The 12,373-nt window shown below is 34.0% G+C and overlaps 1 protein-coding gene across 2 annotated transcripts in view; it reads left to right on the top strand.

The window, feature by feature from the left end:
* The window catches only part of kcnt2.S (potassium channel, sodium activated subfamily T, member 2 S homeolog), a 209,442-nt gene that overhangs the window by 60,979 nt on the left and 136,090 nt on the right, over window positions 1-12,373 (top strand). For both annotated transcript variants that reach the window (XM_041561573.1, XM_041561574.1), the window contains exons 3-4: window positions 3,774-3,873; window positions 5,470-5,518. In XM_041561573.1, the coding sequence (XP_041417507.1) occupies window positions 3,774-3,873; window positions 5,470-5,518 (149 nt within the window). The remainder of the gene's footprint in view (window positions 1-3,773; window positions 3,874-5,469; window positions 5,519-12,373) is intronic.

A 12,373-nucleotide genomic window follows, 5' to 3' on the forward strand; every position in this document is an offset into this window, starting at 1 on the left:
AAAACTTTCGAATTCGAATTCAAAAAGACAAAGGTCGAATAGGTCCATTTTCGAGGTCCGTATTCAGCCGAATTCAAATCATTTGAATAGAATTAATAGCGCAATCGATTGAATTCTATTTCCAAAAAAACCTTTGATTTTTCATAGTCCACCAATTGACTCCAAATTTTGAGGTCCTTTGAGGTCCCACATAGGCTAAAACTGCAATTCGACAGGTTTTAGATGCCGAATGGTCGAAGTCGAATATTTAAAGAGACAGTACATGATAAATTTCAATACTCAAATTTTCGAACTTGGACCATTCCCTAGTCGAAGTACACAAAAAAATCGCTCGAAATTTTAATTTTAAAATTGTTTTTGATACTCTCCCATGGGTCATTTTTTGTCTGGACCATATACAGAACCCTGATGCACACCACATATGATGTTACATTGAATATGATGGAATACATGAGCCATTAATCTAGCTATGTACTGTACAAATTGCCTTTCTAAGACTGTTAAGACAGCAAATGTTCATATATGGGATCCTTTATCAGGACTCAAAGTTGTCATATATTTTAAGAGCAGTATGCTAATATGTACTGTATATTAGCTAGAACAGAACAATTTAAAAGTAAAATATCTCTGTTGCTGTTGACATTCAGATCAGGGCTCAAAGAATGGGTTAAGAGCCCTCAACACTCTCCAAAATGTTCTAGATTTGTAATGGATTATTCCAGGTCTGAGAGTGGGTCTGAACAGTTTTTAGACACTTCTGAAAACCAGCGTATGGCTAAGGAGCAGTGAATTTGTAATACTTTAACTATCTTTTCTATTATTATGTGGTAACAAACCCTATTTTCTAGTTAGAGTTTATCAACACAAGAAAAGCGCCTCATGAATATATCTGTGCTGAAAACAAACAATAGCAATTCTCAGAGAGTGCTCTAAAATTATCTTTTTTTATCTGAGCAGTATAATCAAATTGAGAAGGTATAATTCATCATGATTTGTCTATCAAGCTCACCATACCATTCAGTGTTGTAGAGAAATGCAATAATAGCTTGCTATCGATGTTTCCTTTAAATCTCTTAGCAACAGAATTTCCATATGATTTGTTTTTTAATGAGAATTATTCCCCAGGATGTGTAGCTTATTAATCATTTTATGGACTGTAGCTGGTGTGCATAACGATACACCAGAGGAATCAATACAGACACCGTGGTTCCTGCCAGGGCCTACAGGAAGATTATTTGGCAAAAAATAAGCTTGATGCGGGACCTGAAATATGTTTGTTTGTGTGTATTTGTGAAAGTTGATAACAACAAACAAGACGTAGTTGTAGAAACAAGCTAGCATAGCAATATGAACATTTTATTTAGCTTCAGATAGCTGTACGGGTGTCAAAAGGGCAACTTTATTTTGGAAAGCAATGGATATTTGCCTGTCTAGACTTTTTATTCTCTAGGGACAACTGTGCACACATTGCTTTGTTTATAAATAAAGATGAAACAAAAACATAAACTAGCTAAGACCATTGCAAATTGTCATGGCTTATATTTAAAGGGAATCATTATAAAAAAAAAACCATTGTTAACCAGAAACCCAAGCCTACACACATTCTGACCTTCACTGTAGAAAAGGTGTTTTTCATGGTGTGCTGCCCCATGTCAAGTGAATTCATAATGGTAATCTAGCGCAATGTGCAGAGCTCAGTGCTATTGGGTGCCTTGTCCTTATTACTTGCCATGAATGACATGTCATCCACCAATCATGAATACAATGTTGCAATAATGGGGATAACTGCAGAAATTATCCTAAATCAACCCCAATATTTGTAATTTTGAGGCTGGAATTAATAAGGTTGCCACCTATGCAGTTTTGAGTCCAGTTTTCAGAAGGGCTGTCTGGGTCAAAACTGCCTGCCCAATTAGGAAATCTGGACAGGGCTCACCTTGATTGAAGTAGAGATCTATCAATTGCCAATCACCACATTATAGTCCTGCAACCTGACATCATGGTCCTATCCCTGACATCAATTCTTTTGCCCCATGATGTCACATTAGCAAAGGATTAATGAAGTTGACACAAATCTCAGATATGTGGAGCCTTTGCAAATGGTTTTGACTATATAAATATTACAGTAGCTCAGAGGAGTGAGAAAATTGGAAGTCCAAGGACATTAGGAAAACTGCTGTGATGGCCAATAAAAAAGTTCACCTCTTCTGAGACAAACAATATCAACATCAAGCATTGGTCTTTATTTATTGCCAATTTATGTGAACCAAAATTTATTCTTATAGTTAATTTTATTTATCACATTTATTAGATCCAGATATGTAGAGGAATAATTACTATTGATCACTTAATTAAATTGAAAGAAAAGTAGTAACCCCACAATATCGTTAAAAATATGTTGTAGAATTAATTCACTAATTAATTTACCCTTAAGGTGCAACAGTTAGAAAAAGTGCTTAGTGCTTCATGTGCCGTTAAATTAATTCTATACCTACACACCACCAATTAATTTTACCAAAATTAGTTCATGAATTCATTTAAAACATCAGTTATAGTTCATTCAAAAAAAGTGCAAGTGCTTATATAACTTCAATTAATTTAAGAATTCATTGATTATCAATTAATTGGTTTAAGTGCTAGTGCTAATAAATATCAAAAATTCAAAACCATCTTGTTTTAACCATTTGCGTAGTCATTCCTATATATTTTTTGTTACACGGCCATTTCAAGCAATACATCACACCTTTAGACCTACAATTGATGTAGTTGTTAACCTCATGTTTCTTTCCAAATCTATCAATAAAATTAGATTTTGGCAGTAGTTTCTCACAAATATTACATTCACCGCATGGGAAACATCCCTTATTTTTAATGATTTTTTTCTGATTTTGGAAATGGCTCTTAGATAGCATGTCTTTGAGGTTAGGACATCTTTTGTGACATACAGCAACTTTATCTTGAAGTATGGGGCCCAGTGTCTTATCTTCTTTGAAAATTGGCCAATGTTTATTTATTATAGTTTGTATATTGTTACTTTGTGTGTTATATGTAGTGATAAATCTCACAATATCATTCTACAGATTAGTTAAAATACCAAGACTGCAGTCCTTAGAGTCCTGCCTTTCTCTCCGTGTGGTGTCCCAGGGCATTAGACAGAAAAAAGCATTATTTAGGAGATTTTGGGACAACTCCACCTCTAATCTAATTTCCTTTTCCATTCTTTTTATTCATGAATTGCTGAGATATATAGGATCCTCTTTTTATAATAATATCAAATTTTTCAATTAATTTTTGATATTTATTAGCACTAGCACTTAAACCAATTAATTGATAATCAATGAATTCTTAAATTAATTGAAGTTATATAAGCACTTGCACTTTTTTTGAATAAACTATAAATGATGTTTTAAATGAATTCATGAACTCATTTTGGTAAAATTGGTGGTGTGTAGGTATAGAATTAATTTAACGGCACATGAAGCACTAAGCACTTTTTCTAACTGTTGCACCTTAAGGGTAAATTAATTAGTGAATTAATTCTACAACATATTTTTAATGATATTGTGGGGTTACTACTTTTCTTTCAATTCAATTAAGTGCCAATTTATGTGCTAATAAAAAAAAAAAAAATTAACTAATACAAGGCAAACATTTTTACTATTTTACTAAAGCTTTCATCCGAAGCCAAATTTATTTCAGCAATGCAATAATCATATCTCCTAGGCTCAATGTATATGTCGAGTACTGATTTGTTCCTTTTGGATGTTTCACAGGTCTCAGAATCCGGCTATTCAACTTCTCATTAAAACTCCTCAGCTGCATGCTATATATAGTGCGGGTCCTGCTTGATAACCCTTCTAAAGGAGATGGATGGTAAGAAATGTTTAATACTTGTTTCTTTTAAAGGTTCATATAAAACTATTTGCTGGGGTACAATGAAACAATCAGCAATTTTATGGTTAGGTTTGAAGTGAACTGTGGATGTTCGATACATAAAAATGTTGTCTAGTGGAAAAAACCAAATAAATGTGCAATTATTCTGTCAAGGGAGAAACATAAATTATTATGATTGCTGTGGGTTGGATACATAAAGTCATCTCCACTTGTGCACTGGTTCAGCACAGAGAACTTGCTATGTCACTTGCTTCTTCAGGGCCCCCACACACACCCCGGGCCCCCCTTGCACCCTTAATGCCCCCTCTGCCCCTTCCTGTTCAAGCCCCAACCCCCTCCACTGCCCCCTTCCACACATACCTTTTTCTTCTTGGAATCAGTGGTGGCATGCAGGGAGCATAAAGGGCTGGGCCCACTTGGTTTTTTCTCGGTTTACCCCAATTATTTCTCATTCACTGTTGTGTCTGCCTGCTGTGTTTTGCAAGGGTAAAACGTTGCCTTAATTTTACCCATGCAATTATAATCCCATAAAATACAATTTAAGTACAATATAAAACAAAACTGACATTGCTATTTGAAATACAAACACATAACATTACATGTTTCATCCTGTTCTGATGAATTATACACAAGTGCAGGCAGTGACATAAGGAAACCCTGACATTGTCTTGTCTTATAGCATTGCCTTAGGGGTTGCATCAGTAGCCAGATAGCATATTCCTCTTAAGTAAGGCATTAATGTGTATAGAGGAACAGATCAGTGAAAAATAAAAACTAGGTAAATCGATAGGTTGTGCAAATTAAAAAAATGTAATCTACAAAGGCGGGAGTTAGCGGATATATAACAAACATAACAGAACACTGCTTCCTGCTTTTCAGCTCTCTAACTCTGAGTTAGTCAGCAACTTTAAGGGCCACATGGGACATAACTGTTCAGTGAGTTTGCAATGGATCCTCAGTATTCAGTTTAGATTCAAAAGCAAACAGTTATGACCTATAAAGCCACTGATTGGTTACTACCTGGTAACCAATCATTTGAAACCAAGAGAGCTGCAAAGCAGGAAATTGGGTTATGGCTGTTATATTAGACATCTGCTTGCTCCAGCCTTTATAGATTAAATTTTTGGCTAACTAACTATATTAGAAACATTTTTTATTTTGCACAGCCTATTTACTCTGTTTTTAATTTATATTGAACAATTCCTTAAAAAATGTAAGTGCTGACAGGGTTAAAGCTGAATGAAAATATCAAATAAGTGATGACGAGGTGTACCACAGAACATTATTGGTCTCTGCATCTTCATCAAAAATGATTGGCCAGTTTTTAAGTGACAGAGATTTCCTGCACCGTTGAGGAAAGTACAGCTACAATGTACTGTATATGCTGGTCATCCAGGCACAGCTGAAATAAAATGCCTCCTGTTAAAAAATGTTCTTTGAGGCTATAATTTTTTTGTTATAGGAAAGTACAAATGTAAAAAAACCTTTATATTTCACCTCTAACAAATTATTGTTGCATATTATTTGGTTGCAGTATATTGTTTGATATTTATACTGTACCTTAATTTTTCTTAGGTCTTCTATAATATGGGTGAACAGAAGCCTTCCTGTATGGGGAATGCAGGTAATACACTGTTTCGTGTATAAATATTAATGCAGATAACCAAAAACTATTTTAAGGTTGACTACTGTTGTTAGGAAATTCAGTTACCGGAGACTACTTGAGGTAAAAGATAATAAAAGTTTATTTGACACAAGCTATGTGGAGAGCCAGAACACTAAACAAACAAATGACAATGAGTTTATGTCTTTTCATGGTCACAGCACACAAAGACAAGCTTATAAGAAACTGCTCTTAGGATGTTACATTGTAGTTCCAAACTCAAGGACATGGTTAAACTGAACCATGGAGATCTTAAACAACTTAAGGAAGGCATGGTGCTGCGGATGGATCAATTAAAAAAAAATATATTGTGTTTTTAAGATCATGTCAGCTGCTCAAGGCAATTATTTAACAGGGCAGTACTAATAGATTATTTCTCAAAGTAGCATTAATATAGCATTTTGTAACTCTATATATTTTTTTTTGGCCGGATGTGAAATATTTTTTTCTGACACATTGGAAAACCACATAAAATTGCCTGTAAATCAGGAAATACAGGCCCATTTGGAAGGGCCCCTCATGTTTTCTGTAAATGGTTTTTCAGAGTGAAGAGTATTATAACATAAACACAAGTCAGAAAAAGGTAATTTATAAAGGTAGCTGTATACAGTAACTATTGTACGTCATCTTTTTGACTATGATTCAATGTTTTTGCTGAGGGGCTACAATTTTATCAGATTGCATATAATATTCCGAGATGGAATTGGAGTTTTATACTCTGTTCAGGTGGGTGCCAGTTAGACACTGATTTTACTGCAGAAATCATAAAACAGTCCCAGTGCAACACATTAAATCAGGTCAAACCCACCTTTTACATATCATTGCATAAAAAAAATTCAAAATGTACTGAATAATGTCTTTTGAGTTGATAATCTGACTTATATTATTTACATATTTACAGCAACTAAAGCACTGGGTCACCCTGTTACCAGCCTTTCTCAGAGTGTTCTTGCCTAAAGCTATATAACAATTCTTTTACTAAATGTTATTTCATTATAACATTTAGTAAAAGGCCATAGGTGTATTTTGTCAGGTGGAACATCACAAATATATTTTAACATAAATGGAAATGAGGGATTACTTTTACCTCTTTAACTTGTACATGACATTTGTTGTATCATTTACAGTGAACCATTTTCCAAAAACAATTTACTTGACATTCATCGTTTTACAAATGTCAAATATGTCAAAATGGCTGGTAAAAGTCTTGTTTGTACTTGCTAATTTCTCCCTAAATTAATGGATGAAATCCAACACCATGCAAAAATGATTTACACAGTGCTAACTGTGTTTCTCTGTACACATAACTCTTCTTACACTCGATTAGTTAGCAAAACCCTGTACAGTTCTATTATTCTTCTTCTCTTGAGAGACATTGCAAATTAAAATCATTTTCATTCACAAACATGTAATAAATAATACATTTTATGCACGTCCACAGTCTCTGGTAACCTTGAACGCTTGTTGCTATGTCTCTCTCTCGCGCACACACACACACACACACACAGTATACTGTATATACAATATATATATATTGTTCTCCATAAGTGTATTTAATGACAGTCTCCGTTTGATGTGTTGTATGTCTCACACTCCCAAAAAAATAGGCAGGTTGATTGGCTGCTGATACAAATAAGCAAATTTAAGAGATAATGTGATAGAGATATAGACTGTAAGGTCCACTCAGGCAGGGACAGATGCAATCAGCAGTAAACCTGAGGTTCATTGCAGGTTTGGGGTCAACCCACACATCACTATTTGTACTATATTTGGAATGGAATATTCTATAATATACTATTGTAAAATATATGACATTGAATGGTGAAGAAATGGCTCCCTACTTGAAAGCTTAGATCCTGGACTTTTAGAAAAAGATGTTTATACATACGAAAATGTGTTCCATTTAATTATCCTACCTAAGATTTTTCACTTATGTTGTCAGTATTCCTTTTCATGTCCATTTAATGAGTAAAAATTAACCCTTGTCTCTTTCTCTGCTCTAGACATGAGAGACATGACTATCTTGCATTTACCACTATCTTGCATTTACTGTATTATATTGTTATGTAATGCAACCTAATTATGAAGTTAAAAAGTGTGACTCAAAAGAAGCAGGTATTCTGCAAAAAGGTTGAGTTCCAGGGGGTTGTTTATAAAAATCCAAATGGTTCAGATTTTTAAAAAAAAAAAAAAAAAAAAAGTTTGACCGAACTAGAATCCACGATTTCCCTTATTTATCAATAAAAAAAACATGTAAAAAACGGATCAACAAAAAAAACCTCAACTTTTTGGGATTGTCACACAAAAAAAAATTTCAGATTTGACGCCTGATAAATCAGAATTTTCTGTAAAATCTGTGGAAAAGCATGAAATGTTCAGATTATTGTACAAAACCTAGCTCAGACAGTAATATCATCAAACTGCAAATAGGACCTCTGTCATTGACTTCTAAAGGACCTCAACATGTTGACGAGGGAGTAATTTTGGATTCAGACTTTTTGCAGCCTCGGGGTATAATAAATCTCGTTTTATTCCACTAAGCATTTTGATTTTTCGAGTTTTTAGCATTCAGACTTTAATAAACAACCCCCTCAAAGTTTTCTTTAAATAATGATTTTAAAAAATGCCTAATTAAAACTGCATGGTGGAAAACTAGAATTTACATTCCAAGTGTAAGGAGACAGTGTGTGCTCTTTATTAGGTACTCTAGCAATTTCAGTTAAGTGCAGACTAAGAAAAACTGGAAAAAACTGTGGTATAATAAAATGTAGAAGCATGATAAATGTGTTACTAATGCTATCATCAGTGTCTTGTATTACATGTATTTCAAGCTAATTTATCTCAATCACAAATTCAGTCTGTCTTCTTTATTCTTCATGTTACCACAACTAATTGTTGGAAAGAAAAAATAATAATTGTCAAAAATGTACTAAAAATTAGAGACCAGAATCTAAAACATTTAGAAGAGAAGTTGAAAAACAATACATTTTTTAAGGCTCTAGTTTAGAGACTTGATTTTAGAGTCATCTAAAATATATTTCAGAGTGCTACTGGACTCAAATTGGCTCTGTGCCTAAAAGGGTTTCAATTAGGCTTAAATACTCTGAAAAATGATGAGCACATCTGTCCTACTGTATTTTGCTTTGCTGAAAAAGTCATGAGGTATTTTTTCTCAAGTAATTTCTCACTCCAAAACCAATAGTATTTATTCTTGTGGTGATTTTTTTTTTTTTGTGTCAACTAATTCATTTGCAGCAAGTTGGCGCTGTTTCACAAAAAATATGCAGAATTGTGTCGTGAATCGATGCCTACTGAAAAAATTTGCTAATCACTAGCTCTGAACTAATATTGAAAGCATATACTACTCCTTCGTGTATATTATTATGGGCAGTGAGTTGTTATAAGGTTGACCACTACCTTATCACCTTTAGATATATGGGGGCAAATTCACTAACCGGCGAAAATTCGCCAGCGCAGGCTTTGCGCACATCGCAACACTTCGTCAGGCGTAAATTTGCCTGGACAACGCTAATTCACAAAGATCTGAAGTAGCGCACAGGGTACCGAACACTGGTGAAATTGCGCCAGTGAAATTACGCTCAGCAGTTCGAAGTTACACTAGCGATGGCTAATTAGCATTCGGTGTGCAGTTAAAGTACAAAGGCCGTATATGCTGCAGCAAATACATTACACTACACAAGGCCAGGGAACCTTAATAAAATTATATAAAGTTATTAGAATTCCCTACACATGTCCACAGTATAGTTTAGGTGCCATATGTTAGCAAATGTAGGGGGGAAGGAGGGTACCCCCAAAAAAATAAATTACGATCTTTTTCAGTCTATCACCCTATACATAGGAAAAAACGCCAGCGTTTTTTGAGACTTAGAAAAATGTTCAACTTTTTTTGAGGAACTCCTATCTACTCTATTGCACTTTGCCTGGTATGAGGTGGCGAGGGCAAGTCTGGCGATAGAGGTAACGGTCAGTAAAATCAAAAACTTTGTGAATTTGCGTAGTAACGCTCTTTCACCAGACCGAAAATTCGCCTGGCGTTGGAGTGCCAAGTTGAGCCAAAGTCTATCGCAACGAATTTACGACAGCTACCGTTAGTAAATCGGCAAAGTGCCGAAATGACGTTACGCTGGCGAATTTCTGCCAGCGTTAGCCACTTCGCCCTTTGGTAAATTTCCCCCATAGCTGTTCCTATTTCTTTTCCCTTTCATTACCTTCCATTAAATGTGCCTGGGGGATACTTCTTCCATTAGATTCTTGTTGCCTAGCCCTGACTCAAGTCTTGTAGAATAAGTGAGCATGGAATGGGTTGAAAACAGATGCATTTATCTCATTGCAGAAGGACAGAAACTAAAACATTCACAAATGTCACAATGATTAATGCACCAGGTTGATCATTTCTGACATTTGTTTTAGAAGTCCCATGCAAACCACGTATTGCTGAAAGTTAAGATAGTGATCTTGCACATATTTTCCTGAATCATATTCTTCCTCTGCTTTGGAAAATATACCATAATATGAATTTTGAAAAGATTGTCCCATGTAACATATTTTTTGATATTTTAGATCTGTTTTCAATGCAGTCACCTGAAGGAATATTTAAAGCTTATTAGAACCAACCTTGTGTATAAAATATGTCCACTACTAATTTTTATTAGGTAGAAAGTGCAAAAAGCTAGAGCAAACCACTATGCTACTGCCCTTACTTGAACTGTAGGAATGTCTGTAAGAACAACGCATAACCGGAATCCTGATCTTAGAACGGAATTAGAAATTAAATACAAATCATAAAGTGTAGTTTGCCCTGGACTATAAAAGGTGCTTAGTATATGATGCTTTAAGAGGTGCAGTGTTGTGCCCCTTAGTGCTCTAGCATTTGTGACTACCATATTTAAATAAGTTATAATACTTATATTAATGGGGACTTTTGTATATTTAGTATAGAAGCCAATATGTGACAAGTAACATATAGATATGTCGAGGTGAATTTTCGAATGAAAAAAAAAATAGACTTTCAAGCTATTTTTTGTGTACTTTGACTAGGGAATAGTACAAATTTATCATGTACTGTCTCTTTAAAAATTTGACTTCGACCATTCGCCATCTAAAACCTGCCAAGTTGCTGTTTTAGCCTATGGCGGACTTTAGAGTCAATTGGTGGACTTTGAAAAATCCAAGTTTTTTTTGTGAAAATCTTTGATTCGAATTTAACCGAATGCTCTATTCCTTCGATTCTTACAATTCGAATTCAGCCGAATACGGACCTATTCAATTGAAAACTGACCTATTCGACCCAAAAAAACTTTGACTTAATTTTGGTTGGTCTTTTTGAATTCAAATTTCGATGTTTTTTCAATTCAAAATTCGACCCTTGATAAATATGCCCCATAGATATTTAAAACAATATAAAAAAAATATAGATCTGCTGATGTCATAAAGTTCTCAACATTTACACAACATTTACACCAAGGGGCCTATTTATTAAGCCTCATATATTCTGGTAGGGTTTTTAAGAGGAAAACATTTTTCTCGAAAAATTTATTATGCTCCAAAGTTACTAAAAATCTGTATCTGAAAATAATGATCTTCATGGGTTTAGGACATTATGACAGATTTTTGTGAGACAATCCAAAAAAAGTTGCACTTTTTGAATGACAATTTGAAAAGGTTGGGCTTTTTAACAGCAGTTCGAAAAAGTTGCATGATTAGAATTGTTTCACAATTTTGTCACAACTTTTCCTGCACTGACTTTTTTCTGTTACATTTTTTGATATATTATGTAAATTTGTGGTTGGTCGAATTTGTTTTTATTTAAAAATTAGAAAAGTTAGAGTTTTATTAAATAGTCCAAGTTTAAAAACCTAATTAAATGTTTGGTTTCATAAGTGACTAAGCTTTTTTATATTTGACAGTAAATTCTACATGTTGATTACAAAACATGTATAATCTAGTCTACAGCAATGCTATATTGCCATATATGTAAATTAATTAAAAATATTTATTTATATATATATATATATATATATATATATATATATATATATATATATATATATATATATATTAAAATTAATTAAAATTATTAACTGTACCAGCATTTCTGACCCTAATAAGGTCCAAGTGAGAAGAAAGTCTCCTGATACATCTGCCCATCTCCAGCAGCTTGACTTAAAAGGCAACAAGAGTTAGACTGGGTCCTTAAAAGATTTTCTAATCCTCCAACATCTACAGATATTTAAAGAGTTCAGTGGTTCTTCTGTTCCCGTAATATGTTTGTAAAGGTTTAAAATAAAAGTTAAAGGGATCCTGTCATCGGAAAACATGTTTTTTTCAAAACGCATCAGTTAATAGTGCTACTCCAGCAGAATTCTGCACTGAAATCCATTTCTCAAAAGAGCAAACAGATTTTTTTATATTTTGAAGTCTGACATGGGGCTAGACATTTTGTCAATTTCCCAGCTGCCCCATGTCATGTGACTTGTGCCTGCCCTTTAGGAGAGAAATGCTTTCTGAGAAATGGATTTCAGTGCAGAATTCTGCTGGAGCAGCACTATTAACTGATTCATTTTGAAAAAAATTTTTTTTCCCATGACAGTATCCCTTTAAGTATATTCTTATATTTTAATGTAGTGCCACAAGACCTGGATTCCTTTGAAGAGGAACAAATTACCTTATTTTGCATGTCATTTCTGCAGGACAAATTAGTCAGGATTATGATGATCTACTTAGCATTTAAACTGCTATTTTACAATAAATAAAAAATAATACAGTAGAACCTCCATTTTTCAGGGGACCAGGAAA

This window comes from Xenopus laevis, chromosome 4S (assembly GCF_017654675.1).
Source record: "Xenopus laevis strain J_2021 chromosome 4S, Xenopus_laevis_v10.1, whole genome shotgun sequence".
NCBI classification, from domain to species: domain Eukaryota; kingdom Metazoa; phylum Chordata; class Amphibia; order Anura; family Pipidae; genus Xenopus; species Xenopus laevis.